This window comes from Actinia tenebrosa, unplaced genomic scaffold (assembly GCF_029948245.1).
Source record: "Actinia tenebrosa isolate PJP-AT-01 unplaced genomic scaffold, QUT_ActTen_1.0 PGA_scaffold5__44_contigs__length_20552954, whole genome shotgun sequence".
NCBI lineage: Eukaryota > Metazoa > Cnidaria > Anthozoa > Actiniaria > Actiniidae > Actinia > Actinia tenebrosa.
The window spans coordinates 15,377,841-15,404,883 of NW_028292582.1; the positions used below are offsets into that span (position 1 = coordinate 15,377,841).

Here is a 27,043-nt window from a genome sequence, read left to right on the forward strand (position 1 = left end):
AGTCGCGCCAAGGTCTTCATACTTTACGATATCCCTATACGTTTCGTAAACTAAAAATAGTGATATAATCTGTTAATGTGTTTTCTCTGATAAAGTGAGGGGGCTCTCACATCCACCTTGATTACATCAACAATACATCGACCTCTCATCGATCTCACATCACACATCGACCACACATTGACCAGACATCGATGTATATTATTATTATTATTATCATCATCATCATTAATATTATCATCATACAATACAAAGTGTATAACAACAGGAATTTTCGATACTTATATTTACAATCAAGTAGAAAAAGGAGAAACAACTAAGAACAACTAATTGCAAAATTTTAATAGTCCTAATTATATCCTAATAATCCTATAATCCTAATAGAATAGATTATAAGCAGGCCCACGATTTCCTTCGGGCGTACGTAACGTTTAAAATCATTTAGCCTATTTATGTTTGTACTAGTTTTTGTTTCATCGCTTTATTTGTCCCATGAGCTTATACATCATCCATCCGGTTAGCTCAGTTGGTAAGAGCGACGGTCTGTTGTGCGGGAGGTCGTGCACCAACACTCAGGGTCTTAAAATAACTGAGAAGGTGCTGCCTTCGTAATGATATATTCGAATGGTTAGACCTTTAAGTGGCTCGGATGACCACTTTAAATGGCGGTCCCGTCTCTTCACACTTCATCGTAAAAGAATCACTGACGACGTAAAAGAAACCCTGGCATTGACCACCCTCATGCATTGCCTACATCTCATACTAACCACCTCTCGTTCACAACTCATTTTAAAGCGCCTTTGAACATTTGCATATGGAAAAGAGCGCTCTAATAGGTATCATTATTATTGTTTTAGCATGGTCAAAAAGGACCTCTGAGCTGTTGTTCTTTTTGGTGTCATCATTAATCATGAGTGTCCTCGTTCCTGGTATTGTGAAAAAAGATGGTAGAGCGATTGACCAATGTAGACTCAAGATACTGAATTTAGAGCAAGGCCATGTAGACATTTATAAAAAATATTGACTTCTCTAAAATGTAGCATTTCTTTTATATGTAACCAGCTAAGTTCTCTCATGAGATAGGGTCGTACTTTCTTTTCCAGTTAGTTCTAGCGGCAAAGTTCTGTAATTACTGCAACCTGCGAATGTTCCGTTGGCGTTGTTCCCGACAACACTGTTGAGCAGTAAGATAGTTTACTGAATACCAAAGAGTTCAAGAGAAATAGAACATTTTTTGTAAATGGTGTAGGACTCTGCTTGTTGATTTGAAACAGTTTCCCGAACAATAAATGTTATAATTAAACAATAGCTTATTGTACTAAATGTCTTGTGCCAGCATCAACTTTGTCTTTTAGGCATTGATTAACAGTTGGTTTAGTACCAGTATGATACTCTGTTGAGATCTTGGACAATCTGACTTAGAGCACCAACTTTATTATTGGTTGCACAGGAAATAAAGAGTTTTGTGCTATCGATATAGGACTCTTCTGAACAGTTTGTAATACCACCACCACCATCATCACCATCACCATCACCATCACCATCACCATCACCATCACCATCACCATCACCATCACCATCACCATCATAATCATCCTTATTATTATTAATTTATTAACTTATCGACCACAAGTGTTTTTTCATCTCGCAAAACTACCGTTATTTTACAACCAAACCACTATCTGCTTGTACAAATTACTACTGTACTCGACTAATTTTCCAAATTTAAAACCTTAAGTCAAAACCAGGTTTATGTTTCTCTATCAGAGACTTCAGTGACTTTTGACATTCATCTGTTACATTGTTTTTGTACATCACCAGCCTGGTCAATTTGCAGCATGGATCTAAGAGTGTTTTACAAAGCAGCTCGGATCCCACATCACTTATCTCATTGTAGGATAGGTAGAGTCTTGTCAGTTGACATCTTTGGTCTTTTAATGAATGGCAAAGTATGGCAGCAGTTTTGTCAGTCAGTTTGTTCTCATTCATAGACAAGTAGGCTAGATTGCTCTTCACTAACAGTTCGCCTAAACAGGGCGCACAATCATCCCTCAAACCACAGTCAAAAGTTTCCATTTCTGTAACACTGCAGAACTCATTGTTCAGCGAATTACAAATTCGTTGAAAACCAGACAAAGTTAGCGTCGACATCCCAATGTACAATGTCTTGAGTGTCGATGAGGGCTTTTTTCGAAGTAAAGCTTGTAGTGTCTTCTTGTTTTTCCCCGCCTGAATTTCGTTCAGGGAAGAGAAAATGTCAAGCAAGAATGATACCAAGACACAGTCAACATCGGTGATACTAAGAAAGAGAATGTTGCCGTCATCACAGTATCGCTGGTACTGATTTGCAACAATTATCTTGGCAAACTCTTTGTCTTTGAATTCGTAGAGGCACTTTGCTGTCAAAAGCAGTTTTTGGTCCTTTCTGAGGCTTGGATGAATTTTTATCCAATCGACCAACTTCTCTAGAAGCTTTCTATTCTTTTCCAAGGACAGGGCTCCGGCCATGAACTGGCATACCATTCCGGTCGCCATGTCTTTGGTCGGCATCCTTCTTTCCTTTACAAACCAAAGTGCAGCTAGGTACTCATGCAGAATCAAATGAGTAAAACTGAAGTTATGTGCAACTTCAAAGGGAGAAATTCTGAGGGTAGCACCACACTGAAGAAGGCCACTAGCTTTGAGATTTTTGATTTCTTCTCGTGTTAGACCAAAACTCTCCATATCTTCGATGCTAAAAGACAGCTTTTTCTCGATAAGCAATTTAGCAGCCAGCTTGGAAATTTTGTCCAAAACCTTTTCTTGGAATGGCGACACACTTTCATCCTCGGTGCTTTGTTGTATGTTGGAATGACGCCTTCTTTGGAACTTTTGAAGAAGTGTAGACCCCAGAAGCTCTGCACTTGCTCTTCTTCTGTCTTCTAGACGTAAATGACGGCCCTTTAGCTCAGAATGATGCCTCTGTACAAACACTTGAATAACTTCAACGCACAAATCAGTAACTGTAACTGGTAAGGTTCGGGAGTGACTGTTAGATTGAATTTGCCATTCCATGTACCAACACATCAGGAAGCACAGAACTGGGATGTGAGCAAAGCTGACGAGGTTTTCATTGCCCATAATATGCTCTTGTATGATGTTCTTTACTGCTTCGTCTGCTTGAAAATACTTTTCGATGTATTCTCTCACTTGTTTTGAGGAGAAGCCGGTGATTTCTACGTATTCATCAAAACTGACTTGTCCCAATTCGTCCGCCTCGGCAGGTCTCGACGTTACCAAGACCACCGATTCTCTCATAATTTTCCCTTTGATCAACTTCGAACACATTGCCGAAACAGGCATCCTATTCCGAGGATCGTTCGGGTACTTCTCCTCCGATTGATTGACAATTTCCCGCTTTGAGTATTCATCGTAACCATCCATAATGACCAGGAGCTCCTCCTTATGATGCAACATGTATTCAAACAGGACATTGTCGACTAAAGAGTATTCTTCCAATAGCGAAGAACGGTTTAAAAGTTCCATCAAGTTAAAAGTGTCATCTTCATGAAAACTCAACTGGCGAAAAGTGAGCAAGTACGCAAACTTGAAGTCGGGGGTTTCAAATTTTGAATCTTCGTCGAACAATCTGTTGCGCGCCCAATCGCGAATCAACTTTTGGCAAAAAAGGGTCTTCCCTATCCCGGGTTTTCCTATGACAAGGATAGTCTTAGGGTTTAGTTTGCCAGGGATAGTTCCAGTAAAAATATCTTGGCATCTTTGGACAGGAATCCCACACGCTTTACCGTACCAATCCAGCTGTTCATTTCTGGATTCTCCACCTTTTTCGTGTTTGAGTGGTTTTCTGCCGTACTGTATGATGAGGCTGGTGAAGATGTCGTCTGTTTTGATGCTCGGCAGCATGTGAAAGGCCACAGGCTTTAGTTGCAGTTCAGTGTGCCATCTCGTCGTGGTCTTCAAGTTATAGGATTTTTCTAATAAATTAAGAACATTATAAGAGCTAAGTTAGGCATTCGTAATTTTTCCACTTGCACCAGGGTGTTCTTGCCTTTAGCATTAGGGTTCCTTGATTCGATTTTCGTACTCGGTATCGTATGCATGTGAGCAGAGCATTGGATTCGAGAATATTTCTCCTGGGTTTCCTCCATCCAAAATCCTTACACGCTAAATTCCAGTTCCATCTGTGAGTTAGCGTGCCCTAAACTTGAGGAGAGCCCAGAGGCTGCTTTAGGGTTCCATCTGTGAGTTAGCCGTGCCCTGACTTTGATCAGCAAAGTAGTTGTTTCAGGGGTAAATAAAAGTGAAGTGTAAAGAAGAATGTAGAATGAAGAATGTGCAATGTATAACACATACCTCCTATTTTTAGCTCATAGTTGTTTTGCAAGTCAGGATCAGAGCTCAGAGAACTAACCCTTGCATAACTGCAATATAATTTCAACTAGCATTAGTGATTTGTGTAGGACGGGAAGACGGGAGAAAGGAAGAGAAGAGAAGAAAGGGAAGAGAAGGAACAATAAGAAAAGAAAAGTTACAGAAGGAAAGAAAGGCGAAGAGAAAATAGCCTAAGAAGTAAAGATCTGGAGCATGGCCGATCTACCTTACAGACGAAGCATGGTTTCCTACTGCACACTGTGCGTTGTCTTTTACTGTAATGTTATAATGTGTGACAGATGCTTTTTCCTCTAAAACAGAAGATGTGGTTACGTCATTAAGCAAAAGGTACCGTCTTTAGGGAGGGTGGGATGGGAATTGCTTTGTGACTCATTGAATTGGAAATTCACTTAAGTCGCGATTACAGCATTTTTTCCCTTCAAGTTGTCTTGCAACAGCGTTGCGACTCAAGTTGCAAGAGTGTTTTCACGGTGCGGCAACAAAGACGCAATCGTTGCCAAAAGTAGAAACGAATAACCATTCTTACCAGGAGACTGTGGACCATCAGAATGAACAGTTCGTTCAAAGACTTCTCTTACTTCGTCCATTTTGTCTGTTATTCTTTGCTCAGCTTCATCTAATTTCTTTGAAATATTGTCCTCTTTAATGTCTAGTTTTTCCATCACTCTATCTTCTGCTTCCTTAATGTATGTCTTCAAATACCTCTCGTAATCTTGCCATTCTTCTAATATCCTTACATACGAAGCTTCGTCCTCCTCATCGATTGAAGCCACTTTCAACCTTTCAACTTCGCTTTTATATTGGCTTCCACCAAGTCTTGTAAGAACGCTACCAATCTCGCTCCAGAAAGTCTCAAAATCTTTATCATCGATTGAAGTTTCTAAGATATGCGCGAATATGTTATTTCTGTAAAATTTCAAGCGCACTAGGTCAGCTTCTCTGGTAATGTCAGATTGCATAGGGAGTTTGTCCCATCCTGTGGATGGCGGAACCAGACTGCAAATGTTTCGAAGGAGCAAATACAACAGCGTAATGTCAAAATCCGATGATGTAACATGACTTGCCGAACTCACGCTAGGATACAGATGTTGCCATTGTTGGGTGGTTAGGACTCTTTTACTTCTCAAGTTCTTTAGGGTGGCATGAACGGTTGGTGAGTGTAGTGCGCTGTGCAGTGAGGCTTGTGGGTGAATTTTGTCGAAAACATCTTTAAGCACATGGGTTCCGCCATCAATCAGCAGTCTACTCAAGCGTACGAAGTTGGTGCTTTCTTTCGTAGGCCATGATATTGGGGTTGCCATTAATCATTGCCTAAAAAGACAGGAAGCCAAATTAGAAATAAATATAGCGGAGCTAATTTTGATATGGATAACAAATCGGCCGGAGACAGTACGTCATTGCAGAAGCAAATTTTTAAATTAAATTCTCCAAATTAAAATGAATAAAATAAATTTAAGCTCTGTCAAGAAAAAAAAAAGTAAGAAAGGATGAACTAATGAAAAGAAGGAAAAGGGAAGTAAAAAGTACAATATTGAATGAGTGAACGAAAAGATAAATAGATGAATAAAAGGAAGGAAGGAAAGAAAGAAATAAAAAAAAAGGAACGGACGGACGAAGGAAAACGATTGAAAGAAACAACAAACAAACTAGCTAATTATAAGAGTACTTGAAATGTTTGTCTCTGACTTAAAAAAATTAAGACAATTTTACAATTTTACATTTTTTTCTGTGAACACGGATCTTCTTCAGTGCGCAGTTTATATTTGGGCACGCGTATTCAAAATGTTGGTACAGTAGACCTAATTATAAGAGATCGTATATTACTTACTTATATGGGTGGATGGGGGAGAAAACAGGAAAAATGCATTTTTATCTCCAATTTTTTTCGGGATCCACTGTATATTTTCAACATCTTGAAGGCCCTCTCTCATATAAACCATCAATTATTTCAAGACTCATTTTTTCAGGGTCACTAAAATTTCAAGGTCACCTATTTTATCACCACCCTCCCCCTTTTCCCTCCATCACCCTCCGATAAATGCTGAATGTTCCCTAATTTAATATGGGAAGAATAGATCAAGAATACTTTGCACATACTAGCGTTTTTACCTCGATTTCTCATTGAAAAAAAAAGAAAACATCGAAGTAATATTTCACGGGAAAAAATATATCAAATTCATTTGATAAGTAAAGAATATTTTTTCGATGATGTGATGAAACATAAATGAGAGAAAGTTACTAAATGAAAGGGCGCGCTTTGTGAAGCAGAAGTGTCATATAAAACGAACGAGGGCGATTCTTTGACCGAGCGAATGAGTTTTATGATACGAAACAACGAGTTTGCATATCATATATGACACATATTATGTATAATAACAAAATGTTCTATGTAATAGTTCGGTTCTATGTGGTGAAAAGAAGCGATATATGGGAAAATATCAAAGGTAGCGAAAATCTACATAATCCATTTGGAATCGCTACAATATTCAATGACTCGATTTTGGGTGTTTTTACATTGTAAATAAAATAAATAAGGCGTGTAAATCATTTATGTACGCAACACCTTTGTGAATTCCACTAACTTACAATCTATTGATCGGTTTACCGACAGTTATCTTTAATACAATACCTTTATTTTGATGTGGTCTGTTGTTCGATCGAGAGACGAGGGAAGATAGTTCTATGATATATTTTGTAAGCGTCGTGTGTCAAAAATAGCGCAGCGGAAATGATGTTTACACAAGGCTACCAAATGTTTCACACTTGAGCCTGCTTTTGAAGCTATCAGCGGTATACCACATATAATACTATAGGTTGCATTGGTTTAGTTTTTGTATTTAATTTACTTTTTGGTCCGAAAAGAAAAAAGAAGCTTTGAATTTTTTTTATATAAAACAATTCACGGTTGAAGAGGAATTATAGTGTTGTAGGTGGAAGTTGAGTTTTTGATAGCCTTTTTGTTATGGTTGTGAGTTATTTTGATCAACTTTCATTACAGAGTCTTTTGAATTAATATAGAAAGTCATTTATCATACATAGAATAGAGGACATAGAACGCCTAGAACGCTTTTGTTTTCCTATGTAAATTACTTTGACATTTTAATAAATTGGTTGCGTCACAGGTAGCCCAAGCTTGGTTTCTGTGGTGTCCTGTTATAAGGAAATGTATGGGGAATCATCAAAAATTTCAATAAAATCATCAAAACGTGAAATAAAGCCTCGACATTTTACCCTATCATTGAGAAATAGCACTTCTTTCGCTCTGCGTGGTTATTTTTTGAATTTAGCCCGTTTTAAGGAATTTTTTCCCCACCAGTAAGAAATAAGAGAAGGTTGGAAACTCGGGATCCAAAAGCGAGCCATCACGAGTCTTTGAAACCTCGTACGTCTTCCAATTTTCTTTCCAGCGCCAAATTTTAGTCATGACCCTTCTCTCACATCCCTATAGAACCGAGAAAGTCGCATTAGAGATTAGTCTTCGCGTCTTTAAGCCATGAAATTTGCCTGTATTCACATACTACCTCGCTTGTTCTGACCCGTACTTGGAGCTCACTGTACACCAGTTCAACGGATTTCTTTCGGCAACCGACCCGAGGTCACGCCGGAAGTCTTCGTATCGTAAATGCGGATTCGATTTGGATATCGTATTTCTTCGAAATTATGGTGAGTGTATTTTTTAACGGCCTAAGATACAAAAGTATTTAACTTATGATTTCGAAAATTATGGTGAGTGTATTTTTTAACGGCCTAAGATACAAAAGTATTTAACTTATGATTTCGAAAATTATGGTGAGTGTATTTTTTAACGGCCTAAGATACGAAAGTATTTAACTTATAATTTCGAAAATTATGGTGAGTGTATTTTTTAACAGCCTAAGATACAAAAGTATTTAACTTATAATTTCGAAGAAATACGATATCCAAATCGAATCCACATTTACGATACGAAGACTTCCGGCGTGACCTCGGGTCGGTTGCCGAAAGAAATCCGTTGAACTGGTGTACAGTGAGCTCCAAGTACGGGTCAGAACAAGCGAGGTAGTATGTGAATACAGGCAAATTTCATGGCTTAAAGACGCGAAGACTAATCTCTAATGCGACTTTCTCGGTTCTATAGGGATGTGAGAGAAGGGTCATGACTAAAATTTGGCGCTGGAAAGAAAATTGGAAGACGTACGAGGTTTCAAAGACTCGTGATGGCTCGCTTTTGGATCCCGAGTTTCCAACCTTTCTCTTATTTCTTACTGGTGGGGAAAAAAATCCTTAAAACGGGCTAAATTCAAAAAATAACCACGCAGAGCGAAAGAAGTGCTATTTCTCAATGATAGGGTAAAATTTCGAGGCTTTATTTCACGTTTTGATGATTTTATTGAAATTTTTGATGATTCCCCATACATTTCCTTATAACAGGACACCACAGAAACCAAGCTTGGGCTACCTGTGGTTGCGTCAGTGTTTGAAGGGTAAGGGTAGTTTAGTGAGAGTGGGTTGCCTGTGGCTCAATAAAAACGACTGAACTCTGTTTGGCGTGACTCAAGTAACGTATAAGCTTCAGCTTAGTAGGTGAAATCCAAGTTTTCCTTCATATTACGAAGAAAAATGACTATTTATCGAATTATCAAGTAAGTTTATCTTTATTTCGTGCTTTTTTTTTCATTTTTGAGCTTTATATTTAGATTTTGACGGCTGTATTAATCATTATCAAGTTGAATTGTTTATTTTGTTTGAGGGAGGGCGACCTCTTTCACCGGCCCTGTATTTTAATATTAAATGAAGCTTTTTATAATCTTAAAAACCCTTCCTTCTTCTCACGAGTTGAAAAAAGGTTCTTTCTTGATTTAATTACTTTCCTGAGTTCATGGCTGACTTTATTTGCGTTCAAGGATGGGACTTCTAAAATTCCCATTAAATATTAGAACGAGGGAAACAACACTACTGTCTACCCCATCCTCAACCCAAAACCTAGGGATTTCGCTGGAAAAAAGAAAGTATTTTGCATTCCAAATTTTTACCACGATCAGTATTTCGTATTGTTTCACCAAGAAAGCTACCTTAATCATTATCAAGTTGAGCGTTGTTTTTTTTGTTCCAGGGATAGCAACCTCAGCCTTGCTTTAGATTTCACTGCTCTAATTTATTGAAGCTTAAATAAGCTTAATTATTTTGATATTAAATTAAGAGTTTAATAATCTCCTAAGCTATACCATAACATTCCAATTTGGAAAAAAATAGTAGTGAAAAATTGCAAGCTCTTCTATTTGTTACTAAAGGCAACTGAGAAATTGCAAAGTCCTCTATCTGTAGCTTAGGCAACTGAGGGCCTTCCCTAAAGTGCATGGGAAATTTGTTTGGCTATTAATTGCTACCCTTGTTATGTATGAGTCAATTCCAAAGGTGCCCATCTCCCCCCCCCCCCCCCCCCCCCCCCCCCCGGGCATTTGACTTCAGTCTGATGAATCTCAAATTTTGCCTAAAGAGTACTAAACTGAGCCCGTACAACTGAAGTTTTTTTATTCATGGCTATTAAAATGAAAAATCATAAATTTTCCCAATATCATGGATGAAAAATCTCGAATTTCCTCTCAACAAAACAGTAATTTTATCTGTTGTGACAATTTTTTCTCTTTGTCAATAAACTTAGGTTAGTGGTTGAAGCCGGGATTAGCACCTTTGGAATTGATTCATGCATTAATAAGGACATTTTAAATCTTTTTTGTTCATACTTATTTGCCTTGTGTGTATTATTGAAAATATAATGATTTCCCGTTATCAACAAGCCATGTATCCTTTTTTTTTTAAATGTACATTCAGAGTTCAAAGTTTTAATATAGGCTGTTAGCTACAGCTTGTTCCAAAGATTAAATAACAAGTTACTAGTGCATGTAAGCTGCTCAAAAGGGGAGGGTGGGTCAGTAGGATTTGACGGGGGTTCATTAAATTTATATTTATATATCAGACTCAAGAGGGTGGGCCACGCAAAAAAATCAGAGTCATGCATAACTTTTACAATAAACAGGATAAAAAATGAGGGGCTAGTTTTTTAAATAAAACTCTGGAGAAGGGAGGGGGAGGGGGGGGTAAATGTCCGTGAATCATACACCATTGGACCTGAATCCCCAATAAAAAGCAGGGTTTGTGCTACTCTTTAAACTCCTTAGATTTAATTAATGTTTTCAAGGACACTTGAAAAGCTCTTAAATTTTACGATTTTAGCAAAACTCCTCGAAAACTCCTTGAATTTTTGCTTTGACCATTACTTGCAAGGTTCTGACATAGATCTTGTCAGAAATTCGGGCATGTGCAACCACCGTGTAAAACCTTGGCATAGTTAGCTGAACATATTCATTTTTGGTTCCTTGTATACGCCTTGAATAGTCAGGTTGAATTTTAAGTGGTTACCTTAGCATGAAACCTGAAAAAGTGTATAACCTTATCTTTTTTGTGGATTTTATTTCAGGGTTTTCATGAAGTGGTGCCTCTTGCCTGGATTTGTTGCTGCTGTTGCTTCAGTTTTAGTCCTTTTTATATCTGATTATCATGAAATGTGTGGCAAGGATCATGTCAAAGAGCTGGTAATTTATGTACTGAATGAATTATCTGAATTTCACAACTACCTATGTCATAATTTTGGAATGTTCTTGTGTAGCTGTCCTAATTAATTACCCCTAACAGGGCCTTGCTGTCTGTAATAAATAATAAGAAATGATGGGATTAGCAGTGGATTCCACAGAGGCCTCTTCTTCCACTGGATTCCAGTTGGAATTTAGAAGTTGATTTTTGCGGAGGGAGGAAAGCTGGAGAACCCGAAAAACCCTCGAAGCACAGGAGAGAACCAACAAACAACTCAACTCACATACAACACCAAGCTTGTTGGGACTCGAACCCGGTTTGCTTTGGTGAGAGGTGACAGTGCTCTCATTGATATGCCACCCATTGCTTCCCCATATTTTTTATTAGATATAATTTATTAGAGAGCAGTATGTTGTTTGTCGCTAGGTCATTGCTCTTCAATGGCTTTAATGCCATATGACTCTGATTTTGTATTGTAGGAGAATGGGGTAATTAAGATTTGGTTTTTTAGGATGTTTGTGTGTTAGGTTTCAAGTAAATTAAGGTGGGGGATGGGGGGGGGGGGGAAGGGGGGGTGGAGGGGTGGGGTAGCAATTATTCCCCAAAGGCGAAGTAAATATCAGGGAATAACAAATGAAACAAAGACAAGGTTATTATTACCGATATTCACTGAGCCTGAGGTGAATAATTGTTTTAGTATGAATGCACTGAGGTGATTCTTTCAAAAAAAGGAAAAAAGAAGAAGATAAAAGACATTATTTAAAGTTAGGAACAGCAACAAAGCGACTGGCCACCATTTTGGATTATCATTGGAGGTGATTATTGTGTGATAATCTGAGTTTCTCGACCAATCAGCACGCAAGAATTTCAATAATCACCTTTGTATTAATACTAAATTCCAATACCCTCAAATACTTGATATATATTTCTCATATTGACTTGTAGATGTATGATTCAAATAATTATACTCAATCCCAAAGGGTAAACATTTACTGTATATTTTGATATTCTGCGAACTCAGTATATTATTATCATATAAATTTATTTGTTTTTTTGCTGCGGCGATTCAAACATAATCAGTCTATACCTTTTATGTTCTTGACTAACGGCATTAAAAAGGCAATTTCACGACATGCTGTTGAAATGTCTGAGTTTGCAGGATATCGAAAACTGCAGTAAATGTTATGTAATGTACATTTGATGCATTTTCTTTTTTCCCTAGTGTAACCAGTATGAGCAGAATTTAATAGCTGGACCATTATGTCATGACCTCTGTCAATCAAAAACACTAACTTTTGACACTTGCTTGTCAACTCAACCCGACAAAGCTATTTATAAAGGCACATGGAAGAATGAGGAAGTCATTCTTAAAATACGGAATGGAGTGGAGATTGAATCATATTCATTTAGTCATTTGAAAACCAACGAGGACCACAAAAATCAAATCAGTGCTACCGTCAAAATTTTATTTGGAGAGTGTGAAAACTGTTCTGATTTGACTGACAGGTTAGCAAAAACAGCAGATGTGAATAATGATGGGCAGCTGACACCTGCTGAAACCATGACGATGGTCACCCTTTTGCAAACACCAGAGCCATCAATGATGTTGATTATTAATGATAGTAAGCACGTTCCCGAGATGTATGGGTACTGTGGCAAACTGTATGCAGTTGAAAAGCTGCCAGTTATAGCAGACAGTGTGTTTGGATACACATGGAATTTCTTGGATTTGGCTGTATTACCTAGTATACTAGAGCCTTTCGAAGACTCACTAAAGAGGAATGCAGAAATCATTTACAAATCATTGAAAACATTTAAGATAGTTAGAGAATGGATTTTTCCATTCATAGAAGATTTGAAATACTTTGTGTACCAAAAGATTCTACGCATGCGATTACCATCATTGGAGGAACGATTTAACTTCTCTTTGTCTTTGATGGACACTGTTCTTGCTCTGTCAAGCACTCCATATGGAATGTTTCAGTCTTGTGATTCACATTTGGGAAACTTTGGTTTATCTGTAAACTCTGAGGTTAAAATTATTGATGGTGATCAGGTCCTCCCCATACATTATCTTCAACTCGTCCTAACTTCTAAAAAATGTATAAATGATAGAAATTGCAGAGTCGGAGATTTTTATGAATGCTCAAGCGAGTGCGATCAAAGCACTGGATTTTGCACATCAGAACTAGAAAAACGAAATATCCAAAACATTTGTTCGGATTCACTGGCTTTGATTTTTAGAAATATCAGTGAGGACTTTAAGAACCAAACATTAATTTGCCTTGAAAAAGCGATTTATAAATTGGCTGCATTTTGTTATACGTTACCAACAGAAAAACTGGTGTCTGAGATAAAAGATGATATTGAAATTGTCAAAGAAAAATTACTGCATATTTCACGGGGAGAGTTTGATAGCTGTTTGTGAAAGAAGAGCTTAATATTGCTGGTGCAAGGTAATCCCATATAAAATAGAACAGGGATGATTGCCATACCCCTAAAAGGTAGAGCCTTGTCCAGTTGGGCGTGGCAGCTAATGATTTTTTACCCCTACCACTTACCGATTATATATTATCTAAGCGAAAGAAGTAAGATGATTAGATGAAAATAAATATCCTCAAGGGTGGATCCAGCCAAAATTTTAGGGGGGGGGGGGGTTTATTGAGTTTGGGGGGGGGCTAATTGAGTTTGGGAGGGGGGGGGGGCTAATTGAGTTTCTTCCGTCACAACGGATAACAAAAAAGCATCTAATTCTTCAGTTTTGTTTTGTTTTGTTTTCTGCTGAAAGGGGGGATTCAGCCTCCCTTTGCTCCCCCCTGGATCCGCCCTTGATCCTGAATTAAAGATTCCATTCTGGCTGTAATTATAATCTCGGTATCAAGATAATCAATAATAGTTGAATATATTTATTTTAATATTCAAAAGAATGATTAAATAACAATCATAAATTTCGCTTTCTGATTGTAATTGTTTGAGTTGCATGCTTTTGATTTCTTCAAAAACATTTGAAAAAATTTCGTGTGTACACTTTGTCAAAATGCCGGCAACTTTTTAAATTTTATACGGATTTAATTTTTTTTTGTAATAAAAACTGTATATGTTTGTAAAAGTAAAACGTAAGATGGAAGCCCTTTTTTTGGTTTGGCGTTTCGGGGGCCAAACGAAATGGCAGATTTTTCTCATAGCGAGAAATCGCCGATATTGGGACCAAGGAAATTGAATGCGCAAGTTATTTACGAAATTCGCCGATTCGTATACTACGAAACATTATACGGAGATATTGCTGCAAATAAAAGTGAGTTACTGCAGTAAGCTAAGTTTCTAAACGATTTAAAGTAATTCTATTTTTGTAGAAAAACTTGAAGCGATATGGTGCTTCTTAAAAATTGCTCATGATTACATACTGCCGCTCACGCATTGAATGAAGAATTATAAAATAACTGTTATGAATGTCGCGTTCTGATTGGTTTGGAGCGCGTGCTTTATGAGAGCACATTGCACGCGCGCACAATTTCCGTTGCTTCATTCCTATCTATTATTGTAATTTGTATTTTATAAAAGAAATAAAAAACTTGCTTGCTGTGCTGTGTGCAGTCATAAAGTACTTGGGGATTGGCAGAACACTCGAAAACTCGCGCGCGTTTTCTATTTCTTCAATAGAAAACGCGCGCGTGCTGTGTGCAGTTATAAAGCACGTGGGGATTGGCAAAGCACGCGGAGTGCTTCTCGACACTTCTCGAGTGTTCTGCCAATCCCCAAGTGCTTTATAACTCCACACAGCACAGCAAGCAAGTTTTTTATTTCTCTTACAAAATGCAAAGGGCGCGTGCTTGCTGTGTGCTCTCCGTAAAGCACGCGCTCCCAACCATTCAGAATTCGAGATTTATAACGTTTTATATATAGTTTATATAGTTGTTTTATGATGCTCAATAGTTTTTAAGTTTTTATCTTGGAATAATACAGCGCTCTTTTTCCTTGAAAAGGCAAGATGATCATGATCTGTGAACAAAAAGGAGTGGAGGGCTGGGTATTTATTTGTGCGCGGGGACTGGAAAATGCTGGCCCCTTTGGGTAGACATGCAGTAGTCGCAGTAGACGATATGAACGGAAAACGTAGCAATATATAGAAAGAAATACCGAGAATCAAAACCAGGTTGAGTAATAAAACCTCTTATCAGTAAAAACTGTTCCCAGGAGGCATTTCCGGTGTGTTCTTTTTGAGGCTATTGTTATGCTGATTTACCTGTAACAGTGGCCCAGTGGAAAAAAACGTGGGCTTCCATATCATGACACTGATTCAAGTCCGGTTGAGCGAAGTTAGTACCTGGATGGGTGACCTGAAACTCATGCCTACTAAAATAATTTTTGAAGGTTGTTTCTTCTTAATTTTCAATCGATTACGATCCGTTTTAGTTGAGAAATCGTCAGAAATTAAAAACTGCCGGGCTTTCAATCCGTTCCCGTCAGTCCTTAATGAGAAACTCTTCTCAGTCTACGCCACGAAGAGCTGGAAGAGAGTCGTAAAGCTTTTCTAGACCCGACCTCAGTCCCACTCGGCAAACTTATCTTTTAACATGCAGCAACTCGTTTCTTATTTGCATCAACTTGATTTTTTTATTTGCAGCAGTCCGTTTAAAATGCAGCAGCTCGTCTTAAATGTAGCAACCTGTTTTTAATTTTTAGCAACTCATCAACGGGGCCACCGTAGTAAACCTATATTCCCCCTCCCCCTCCCCACCTCTTCCATCCTCTTGGTTCTAGGATTCCATGGGCTCCCTGTGGTATTCTTTCACGTGTTTGCCCCTCTTCCATCCTCTTGGTTCTAGGATTCCATGGGCTCCCTGTGGTATTCTTTCACGTGTTTGCCCCGGTTCGAGAAGAAGAGGTTTCAAGATGGTTCGTGGTGGACCTGCAGATCGTACCGTTCGTAGAGCCAAAATATTCGCCCTTGCAAAGGTATGAAACACTTATTCGATTCATATACATTATATATAATCCGTTTTTGCTGCCCTTTACGTCAACAAGGTTTTTTGTTGGGTAAAATTCAACCGTAGAATCTCGAAATCACCAATCCACCATTTAGTCTTAAACTGAAGAGTGAGATGCATTGAAATATTTCAATTCTTTAAATTAACTTAAGGTCAAGTTTAATACTATTTTTAAGAAATTGAAATCGTTAGTTTTATACTTCTTTTTCATATTTTTGAACTGTGCTTTACCACATACGTTACACAGGTAGCCCATAAGAAAATTTATAGATCCCTGAAACTGGACTGATGTAAGTCAGGGCTAACTCACAGATTGAACCCTGACACAATCTATCGACTGATCTAAGTCAGGGCATGGCTAGCTCACAGATTGAACCATGGAACAATCTATGGACTGATCCAAGTCGGGGCATGGCTAACTCACAGATTGAACACTGAAACAATCTATGGGCTGATCTAAGTCAGGGCATGGCTTACTCACAGATTGAACCCTGAAACAATCTATGGACTGATCTAAGTCAGGGCTAACTCACAGATTGAACCCTGAAACAATCTATGGACTGATCTAAGTCAGGGCATGGCTTACGAATTGAACTCTCACAAATTGAACCCCCCAAACAACAACTTCTGGGTTGATTCTAAGTCAGGGCATGGCTAGCTAACTGATTGAACCCTGAAATAACCTCTTAGCTGATGTAAGTCAGGGCATGGCTCACTCACAAATTAAACCCTGACACAAACTTTGGGCTGATCTAAGTCAGGACTCACAGAAAAACAAACGATGGCAAATGTGATTCTAAAAATAGCATCAAACAATGCCTATGATGGTTACAAGCATGAATACCAGAGATTCCTTCTCTTAGTTCATCTTCTCTTGGCCAGAGTCAATAGCCCATGAAGCTGAAGGCTGAAAGTCACATTTAATGCTGGCACTTTTTGCTACTAGAAGGAATATAACTTATAGTCTAGTAGTAGCTCATCCAATCAGAACACAGCATTGATGATAGACCACTAGTTGGATTTGACTAAAATGCAATAGTTCAAGTAAGAGAGTTTATGATTGCAGGGTTTTAGAGGCCGTTCCAAGAACTGCTATAGCTTGGCAGTGCGAAGAGTCCAGAAGGCACTTCAGTACCAGTATGTCAGTAGACACTTGAAGAAGAGGGACATGAGATCTGTAAGTAAGGCCAAACAAGAAAATAAGTGTTTTTCCTGTTGCACAACCGACCCTAATTTTTTTGCTGATTTTTGCCGACCCTGATATTTTTTCATTCCCAAATGCACCACAGGGTTCCCAGTAAGGTCATTTACACTGTTGTATCAGTAAAAAATCCGACCTACCAACCCTAATGATTTTTCTCATGCAACAGGAAACACACTTATTTTTTTGTTTGGCCTAAAGCATAATTTAAAAGAGAATGCAGAACCAGGTGCAGGGGCAGATCTAAAGGAGGTGTGCAAGGGGAGTGCACACCCCTCTCCTAGATAAGCTGAAATCTACTACATTATTGGTGTTTGAGTTTGTAAGCAAAGCGTACAACCCCTCCTAAAACAAAAGTCCTGGAAGGTGCACCCCCCTCCTCCTGCTGAAAAAATCCTGCATCCACCCCTGAGGAAATAAAACTCCTAGTCTGTAATGGCATCATGTATGGTTTGCTGTTCATCTGGTTAATAGCGTTGAACATGTGAGCACACTATACTATTATGGTGGGGAATCATGAGTCAAACAACTACTGGAACTGTGAGAACTGAAAAATATTTCTGGAAGGTTTCTGGTCATGATGTCTCGTGACCATGGTGTTCCAAACCATGATGCCTGTAGTATTTACCATGACCCCTGGAATGTTTATGGTGCTCTGACCAATCATGGGTGAGAATGAATTAAGATATTACCATCACGTCTAGTCAATTGCCCAATTTCCATGACAATGTACTGTCTCAAATTACCATGTCCTCAATTTACAATATTCCTTTTTACTTTTATATCAGCTCTGGCAGACCCGTATAAATATAGCTGGCAGGGAACATAACATTAATTACTCTTCATTCATGTACCAAATGGCTAGGGTAAGTTTGTGCCATGTTAGAAACATTATTCTAGGATAGTTAAGAAATAATTAGATACGTCATACTGTTGCTAGATTGGTTAGACCATTATTTTATAGACCATATTTTGATAATGGCCACTTCCAGAATCAAGAGAGCGTGTTTCTTTTTTTTTTTGTGAGGTGAGAAATTTAACCACTTTAAAGCCCCATTTACACTAGCAATTTTTGCGGCAATTTTTTTGCGATTTTGTCCATAATAAATAATGGTAAAGAATTGACTCGTAAAGTTTTTTTAAGGATACCAAGATTTTCTTAGACGAATGTCTCTTTTGAAGGATGAGACAAAAGATTTCAGATTTCCGAAAATTGCCACAAAAATCTCCGCAAAAATCGCCACAAAAATCGCCGGTGTAAAAGGGGCTTTAGCATTCTTAGAATTCCTTCGTTCTTTCACTTGAGTCTTTTCCCTGTAGGGGAGTAGCTGTACATAGACTAGCTAGTGACTACCTTTCTCTAAGGTTTGTATATTGCATAACGAAAAGAATCTGAATTCACTATTTAGTGTGAAGCAGAGTTCTTAGAATTCCTTCGTTCTTTCACTTGAGTCTTTTCCCTGTAGGGGAGTAGCTGTACATAGACTAGCTAGTGACTACCTTTCTCTAAGGTTTGTATATTGCATAACGAAAAGAATCTGAATTCACTATTTAGTGTGAAGCAGAGTTGATTAAAGGGCACTATACAGTAATGTGTATAAATATTGTAAATCATGACCATTATCATGATTAATTGTTCTTATTTTCATTCAACTTTAACATGGGTTTTTTGTCAAACTCACGTTCAATTCAAAACTTTTAGCATAACATGAAATTATACTTCTAGAAAACTGGTTAGTAATATGTAATATATTTGTATCTGTTCTGTATGGGTTTTTGATACAACAGCTCAACTCCAACTAACAATCTTTAATACTGACAGGGATCAATCACTCGTATATAACAAAAATAATTGATTTGAGGATTTATTGTCATTGGCAGTGTAACATCCAGTTAAACAGAAAAATGTTGTCTGAGTTAGCCATCCATGAACCTAGGTCTTTTAAGGTTAGTGAATTTATTTGTTCTTTGTTAATACAGAATATGTTAACTTATGCCAATCTTGACGCGGTTTCAAGGAGGTGGGGAGGGGAAGGGGTAGTGGCTGTTACCTAGAAAGGCATCACTTTGCATCTTTTCTAGGTCTTACCTTATCCTTTATTCCAATTATTTTCAACTCCAAAGGGGTTGGCTACCATCAAATTAACCCCCCTGGATCTGCCCTTGGATCTTTAATAAAGGGAGCTTTGGGCTTATTAGCAATTAGTCCTCGAGCCCAAATGGGCTATAGCTTATTGGCTCATAGGCCATGAGGGCGAGAGGACTAATATTGTTTTAGTTAAATCCAACTAGTTGGTCAAATCTAAAGATGCGAACAAGCTTTAAATTAAAGTCAAATTAATGAATACAGCATTAACAATCGTCCACTAGTTGGATTTCACTAAGTGCTTTAAGTGTCAACACAAATCAATACACTTGTAAAATCATCTCAAAATTTTCATCAACCAAAGAAGGGATTCTACTTTTCACAAAAATACAATTTTGATGCTTTGTTTTATTTATTTACTTGTAGAGTCTTGCAGATCTTGCAAAGCGACGCCTTGAAGACGGATTATTGGCAGCTATTAGATAATCTAATTAGTTAACATTAATTTAAATTTCGTTTTTAATCGGCATTTCGTTGTATATACTGTGTAAGATATGTGATTAAAAGTTCATTTTCGTTTTAAAATTGTGAATTGGGACGGTTTTGATAGGCCTTTGCGTCATATACTGCTACTACCAGGATCCCTTGCGCACTTTTGGTGCAGCGTTAACTAGCTTTTCCAGCAACAAAAACATGTTATTAGGGAAATCAACTACTACCGGCAGTAAATAAAACACGCGTCTACCCACTGAAAAGAAGGAAACGAGAAAGGCCTTTTATTTAGTATTAGTCACCTTACATTTGCTGTATTAAATGTACTGACACAAAAACAAAGCTTGGGTTCCCTGTGTGGGCAAAGTCACACAAACCAGCTGTTTTTGCCACGATTTGAGGTGCGATTTTTGCGGCGTTTTTGATCATAGTCCAGAATGGTAGAGGATTAACTTGTAAAGTTTTATTCCGGACACCAAGTTTACCTAGACAAATACATGCAAAGTTTAAGACAAAATTCATTATATTTTTAAAAATCGTAAAAAAGATAAGAAAATCAAACTAAAAATTGAAATACTACTGTAAAAAACGGCAAAAACAACATACGTACCAATGGCTTTCTTCTTCATTTCAGTCGTTAATCTTTTGAAAAATCCCTGATAAAAAGTTGTTACTAAAAACTTAGATTTGTCTCACAGGCTAAATTACCCTCGCCTCCGAAAAGCCTGGCAAGCCAGACCACAGGAAGCCCAAGCTCTGCATTCGTGTATGCGCTACTGCATATTTTATGAATAAAAAGCCTTGAAAGGTACCTAATTGTTTGTGCCGTTTAATAACAATGCAGCTACTTCAGTGCTAGGGTATTCGTTTCTATGCAGTATATCCTGATCCACTTTCCCAGAGGAAGGGAAAGCGTGTTTAATGAAACTTTTTCAATGTTATGTCAAGTATAGGTCACGTTCATCAGTCTGGCACGGATGCAAGACAAAGCCTGTTGACTTGGTTCAAAACACCTTGGATACCGGAAATGCAACTCCAACGCGTCATAGACGTTTAATTTCAAAGCATTTTTCAACAACAAAAAATCCCTTTCAAATTTTAAATTATCAAACGGAAAAGAAATACCTCGCAATTAAATCATGGAGATTTCATAGATCTTTACCTGCCGTTAGCATGGTTTTCTGACAACTTTAAGAGAGGTTTATACGTAAAGAATCTCAAACTAAAAATCATTTAACACAAACCTGGGCTTTAAAGTCGTGTTTAATTTTGCACTTTGACACCGTTTTTTGTACAACTTCTTTTCCATCTGTGGCTGATGGAGTAGGCACGTACGCCTCTAGCCTTAACATGAGAACGCCCCTTAATACGTGACATACCCACCCCACCCCCAAGAAACGCACGAGAAAACTGGCAGCTTCAATATTATGATTAGCGTGACGGACCATTAGGTCTTGATGGGGGAGAAGGGGGGCGGGAGGTTGCGCAAATCCACAGGCAAAAAATTTATCGAGCAAGCATACGAAAAGCAATTGCAATATCGCGCAGTATCTATACTTTCACTAAAGAAATATCGAGCAAACACAATACAATTGCATGCCAGGGTTACAAAAAAATAAATATCTAGCAGAATGGATTCCTGCTACCCCACCCCTTCCCCCATCAATTATCTAATGCATGGTCCATCCACATGAGAGTTCAGTCTATCCCACTGAGTATTTAGGCTTCATGGCTTTGTCCACACGCGTAGGAAAAGCATGACAGGTTATGTTACGTAAATGACTCAGATTTGAGTCGATCTCCCATGGTGCGTGTCAAGGTCTTTGTCAGTTTAAATTTTAGTTGAAGACAAAATAAAGACACCGTGTCTATAGATCTATCGATATTGATTCTTGAATTATTTCAGTGTTCAATGGTATTTACTCTTACTCAAGCTGGTTAGCTGAGCTTACCCTCGATGTGACAGTCACGAAACTCATCACGTAACGCACTCTATTCTCACTGTATGCGCTTGAAAAGTTTTAAAACTGAACTGTTCTATGTTAATGACAACCAATGTGCTGATTCTTGCATGGATGAGTAAAGGCGCGCGCGATTACACGGAGCAGTTTTCTCAGCATTACAGCGTGTAACCTACATCACAATTTGAAAAGATATGCGAGAAACGAGCCCAGAAGTTTACCCCTGGGTTCCCGAGGATGCAGCAATCTGCAAAAAGAAGAATTCGTTTCTATTTTTGGCAACAATTGCGTCTTCAGTTGCACCGTTTAAACACTATAGCAACTTGTCTCGCAACCTCCGTTAAGAAAAGTGAAAGAAACGAGAGAAAATTAGGAGAAAGGGAAAGTGAAAAACGAAAAATAAAATACAGAAATCGTACTTACTTTTTGTCCTCGCACAAAGATCAAAGAAGACGAAACACTGGAACTATGACAAAGCTTCCTTAAGTGAATTTTTTAGGGTTTCGAGAGCTTCACTAAATTTACATAATACCCTTTGAAAGTCTTAAATTAATTTTTTATAGGTAGTCACCGGCTTTTGTTAATAAGTACTTATTGACGTGCGAGTACACAAAAGCATCATATCTGGAATATCTAAATACAGGTTTACTTTAATCGTCAAATTATTCTGAAACAATGACTTAAAATAAGCTACTACAGTAACGTAGTATTGATAACAGTGGTTTGGATTAGGGATCGGTTGCTAGGGGACAACGCCCATCAGTGAGGTCCTGGTACTGGGTGTAGTGTGCGTTGCATTATGGTTGTATATCCAGTTTTAGCTGATCTCGATTTGTAACCTCAGATTTGAGCTCAAGTTTTCGCCAAAAAACCCTGAAAATAACCTTCATGTGGCTCCATAGACGACTAATAGAGGCTTCCAGGGTTAAATTAAACGATCTTATGGTTTTATGAGCAATATGGAGCGAAATTTTGCTCCCCTTTACGAGACTTTTTGGTTTACAGTGTTGTCGTTTGGCCGCCGGTAAGATTCACATTACAAGATGCAGTCAAAACGAGAGCAAGACGGCGATCGTATTCGCAAGAATACGAGGCAAAGTAGAAGCAGTGTTCACACTCCTAGGAGTAGCTCTAACTCTTCAAGTTCTGGAGTAATGATGGTGGGGCCAAACTTTCGCGTTGGGAAGAGAATAGGCAATGGAAACTTCGGTGAACTTCGACTTGGTGAGTCTCAAACGTTGACTGGCGACGTTGATGCTGCTTTGAGAAGTTCTCTTGTTTCTCAGACTTTCCGACCTCAATAAATTCCACCCAGCTTCTCAACACTTTCTTTGTTCATAATCGATAGTCTTAAACCTGCTTTTTAAACTATTTTTGTCGCTTTTATTATCAGGTAAAAACCTATACAACAATGAACATGTCGCCATCAAGTTGGTAAGTTCACTATGCTAATGTCCGGGCCGTTGTTTTTAAGTACAAACTTCACATTTTCAACCAGATAAAGCTATTCCTCTACTTATTTGATTATCTCTGCCTTTCCTTACAGGAACCTATGAAGTCTCGAGCACCACAACTTCATTTAGAATACAGATTTTACAAATCTCTCGGCAATGCAGGTAAGACTTTAAAATAAGGAGTCCTCTAAATAAATATGAAGTCGAAAGGCGAACAAATCAGCCAGGAAGTTACACCAAAAATAATTTTTCTCTAATTTTTGTGGTATTCATATTGCAACAACGAAGTCCAACGAGTGATATTTTTTTACTATTTCGTAATATTTTTTTTATTTCCATATTTCTGACGAAAGATCTAGAAGTTGTTTATTTACGCTACGAGAATTCCCTTTTCTTAAAATGTTGTATCTCTTTGAATATATTTTCCTGCAACAAAAAACCGTCTGCTGCTTTAATAACAATCTTAGGTTTATCTTTTTTCATATATATCGAAAATCTATCGACAAAATATCTTCATTATAAGGTTTACGGTATTTTTATTTACCTTTGATAAGAGCAACTTTACATTTATTGAGATTGAATCGTCAGATACGATTTTAATCAGAGAAAAATACGACTGATTTTTGATGACAAAAATCTCGTTTTCCAAACGAGAAAGTCCAGATATTCAAGGTTAATGATTTGTTAACTCGATCATTATCCTATTTATTGTCGAAGGATTGAATAATTTTTGAATTTATCAATGATTTTTGTTGTTGTATTGGTGAGTTTTGTAACCTAGTCGTTGTAATTAGCTAAGTACATCCAATATGTAACAAAGAACTTTATTAAAAATAGCACCTCCATTTTTACTTTATTTTATTGAACAAGAGTAATCTTGCCTTTTGGACAAAGTACTTTATCTCATGTTATTGTACAGAGTTCAAAAACAAAACTTGAAAAGGACAGCTTTGAATATACATATACTTTGTTTTGTAACTGGTTGAATTGTGATTAATAATACTTAACACCTTTATGTTGACCTTGGTGTGGTATAATCTGTGATACATGCATGATATCTGTGTTAGTTATGCATACAATTTATTTCATTCAAAACTGGAACGTACAAGAATAACAAATTGACATATTTATTGCTAATAAGTCTGTCTTATGAATACTAACATTACTGTGTTTAAGAAAAAGAAAGGTATTTTGTATTTATAGAAAAATTAGATGTATTGGCTATAATAGTTAAAACATGTTGGTACCAGCTGCAATTAACTGCGAAGTAAAGAAAAGTATTCTGTATTTATGCTGAAAGAGATGTATTTTCTAAAAAAGTGGAACATGTTGGTTTAGCCTGGTTTTAACTCCTTGGAGGCATCAATTATAATTTGCCCCCATCCATGACTTGAGCTCCAATTCAATTATCAAAGGAAAAAACAATTCTGTTTTATACAAAAAGAAATGTATTGACTGACATAGTTAGTTAATATAACAAGTTGGTTAGTATTTTTAAGCCGTCATAAATAGTTATCTTAGCTTAATTAATGTTTTAGACTGTAACCATTTAGCAGCACTAAATTCAGGCTATCGTTCTTTTGCTTATTTGTCTGTATTCCTTAGATTATGCTTCAGCATTTAAAAAAAAACACAGATTACTTGTTCAGTCTTAATTGGAGTAATCTGAAAGTGGGAGCATTTTGAAAGAGGCCTACATACTATCAGAATGAATAATTCTCATTCAGTAATCCTTGAAAATCTAGAATCAGAATTATGTCATTATGTAGCATGTTTGGGTAGTATTGTGCTGTACGGGAATTATCAGGGGGATGATTCTATTCAAATTTCGATATGCAAATTCCAAAATCAAAGTCCCACTTGTGTGTGCGGAAACCTATGATGCACTTGGTTGCATTTTTGCCTTCCTTAACTTATTGACATTCTCTGGTTCTTGCCAAGCAAAACCTGCATGCTAAATTCTAGTTTTGTTATTGTGTAAATAGTAAATAGCTAATAATATTACTTTATTTATTGTATTGTAAATGCATTGAGATTTTTAAAATGCTTATTAAACATTATATTATACTATTAATTTTAAAGTTAGCGACACCCCAACTAACATCAGCCGAGATGTTAAATCATGGTTTGATAAATTTTTGTTGACTCATTTCTTTGGGAATATACTCTGCAAATATTCCTTTTTGTTCCTAAAAATCAATTCATATCAAAAAGATTTCACTAAAGTTATGCACAAATCTTGAACCGTGGAAAGCAGTGCTGGGAAAAATATAAGAGCATAAATCTGATACTTGAGAACTATTTTCATAATGTTTTAGTATCCATTATTACAGTTTTACTATTATCTTATAGATCCTTTGGTTTCAAATTCAAAGGGTGCAAAAAATTTTATCAAATTAATTTTTTGTTAACATTGTATTGAAATCAATTCCATTTTAATCAAAGGACAAGTTATTATCTTTATAATGTTTTAGTATCCATTCTTACAGTTTTACTATTATCTTAGATCCTTTGGTTTCAAATTCAAAGGGTGCAAAAAATTTTAACAAATTATTTTTTTTGTTAACATTGCATTGAAATCAATTCCATTTTAATCAAAGGACAAGTTGTTTGTCTTCGTGTTAATGTTGTTATTACCTTACTAAGATTTTTAACTGCTAGAAATGCAAATTCTGTTATGTAAACTTTAATAAATGAATTGACATTAAGAAATGTCAAATCTGAAATTCCTTACATTACATATTTTTGATAACTTTATTCACATGTCATAACTTAAAAGTATTGCTTTCCTTCTCCTGTTCTTCTTCTAGTTCAGAGTACACATTCATTTCTTTTAGCTTAAGAAGCACCTGCATAGTGTCAATACTGTCCCAGATTGTCCCAGATCTTGATGATTTGTAAAATAATAAATACATCATCCTTGTTTTATGAGGTTTGTAGTACTCAATAGCCAGTGGATAACAAACCTGTGGATGTTGTTTCATAATGAAATTGGAATGTAGTTGATTTTGCAGAGGGAAAAAAACTGGAGAACCCGAGAAAAACCCTCAAAAAGCACAGGAGAGACCCAACTAGTAATTCTACTCACATATGACACCAAGTTCGGGAATCGAAACTTGGTTGCATTGGTGAGAGGCGAGTGTTTGCTCTCACAGATACACCTCCTGCGCTTCCCCTTTGCTAAGGACGGAGAGAAAAAATATCATAACGCAGGCGAGAACCAACCAGCACTCTGCTCACTTTACTCACATATAATAATGAGTCCAGGGTATGTACCTGTGATCACATCAGTGAGAGGCAGCACAGTATATGCTTGCCAGCAATTTGTTTTTCTTTCGTTAATATCTATGAATGACTGCAGTTTGGTGAAAGGGGGTGACTCACTGTTTAACTTCAAAGTCAAAGCAAAATCGATTTACTCATTATAATCAACATTTTTTGACTTTAAAAAAATGAACTCTATGAACTGGTTTGACATTTCCTAATAAAAACTAGTTGTAAGACTGATAAGAACTGCAATTGTTGGTCCAACCCAAAATTTAAACAACAATGAAGTTTACTGGTAAACATCATGTATATTGATGATTTATTTTGCGAATGTCTTTTGATGTTACTCCATTACCAAAGTTTAAGCTTAAGACCTAGGGCGCTAGGGCATTCTCCATTTGTGGGCCTGTGTTATGGAATACTCTTCCCCAAGATATTAGATTATGTTCAAGTTTGGATAGCTTTAAGAAAAGCTAAAAACATTTTTATATAAAGAGGCTATGGTTAGTTTTAAGATTAGTTATTCATTTTATAATAATTATATTTATAATTACTAGATTATTATATTTTTATAGAATGTAGTCATTAAGATAGTTTTAGTAGTTAGATTTTTGATTATTTGATATTTCACTAAT

General features: G+C 37.1%; 4 protein-coding genes and 1 long non-coding RNA gene across 5 annotated transcripts; 3 read left to right on the forward strand and 2 right to left on the reverse strand.

The window, feature by feature from the left end:
- Positions 1–221: 221 nt before the first annotated feature.
- LOC148906689 (NACHT, LRR and PYD domains-containing protein 1b allele 4-like) lies at positions 222–7,097 on the reverse strand. Its single transcript, XM_089037637.1, has 5 exons — positions 7,019–7,097; positions 4,916–5,700; positions 4,595–4,679; positions 4,351–4,418; positions 222–3,971 (listed from the first exon to the last, which is right to left on the reverse strand). Exons 2-5 carry the CDS (start codon positions 5,688–5,690, stop codon positions 1,723–1,725), a joined length of 3,177 nt encoding a protein of 1,058 aa, XP_088893763.1. The 5' UTR covers positions 5,691–5,700; positions 7,019–7,097; the 3' UTR covers positions 222–1,722.
- Positions 7,098–8,916: 1,819 nt separating this feature from the next.
- On the forward strand, positions 8,917–13,601 carry LOC148906690 (divergent protein kinase domain 1A-like). Its single transcript, XM_089037407.1, has 3 exons — positions 8,917–9,011; positions 10,847–10,961; positions 12,182–13,601. Exons 1-3 carry the CDS (start codon positions 8,989–8,991, stop codon positions 13,385–13,387), a joined length of 1,344 nt encoding a protein of 447 aa, XP_088893533.1. The 5' UTR covers positions 8,917–8,988; the 3' UTR covers positions 13,388–13,601.
- Positions 13,602–15,825: 2,224 nt separating this feature from the next.
- On the forward strand, positions 15,826–19,819 carry LOC116305477 (uncharacterized). Its single transcript, XM_089038536.1, has 5 exons — positions 15,826–15,915; positions 17,014–17,124; positions 17,937–18,014; positions 19,030–19,095; positions 19,661–19,819. The coding sequence occupies exons 1-5, from the start codon at positions 15,853–15,855 to the stop codon at positions 19,718–19,720; spliced, it is 378 nt and encodes a 125-aa protein (XP_088894662.1). The 5' UTR covers positions 15,826–15,852; the 3' UTR covers positions 19,721–19,819.
- Positions 19,820–20,971: 1,152 nt separating this feature from the next.
- LOC116305133 (uncharacterized) lies at positions 20,972–22,187 on the reverse strand. The gene is made up of 2 exons (XR_004198142.2): positions 22,111–22,187; positions 20,972–21,934 (listed from the first exon to the last, which is right to left on the reverse strand). It is a non-coding gene; the product is annotated as an uncharacterized LOC116305133 (long non-coding RNA).
- Positions 22,188–22,497: 310 nt separating this feature from the next.
- LOC148906691 (casein kinase I-like) lies at positions 22,498–24,080 on the forward strand. Its single transcript, XM_089038099.1, has 4 exons — positions 22,498–22,911; positions 23,081–23,121; positions 23,234–23,303; positions 24,061–24,080. Exons 1-4 carry the CDS (start codon positions 22,731–22,733, stop codon positions 24,078–24,080), a joined length of 312 nt encoding a protein of 103 aa, XP_088894225.1. The 5' UTR covers positions 22,498–22,730.
- Positions 24,081–27,043: the final 2,963 nt, after the last annotated feature.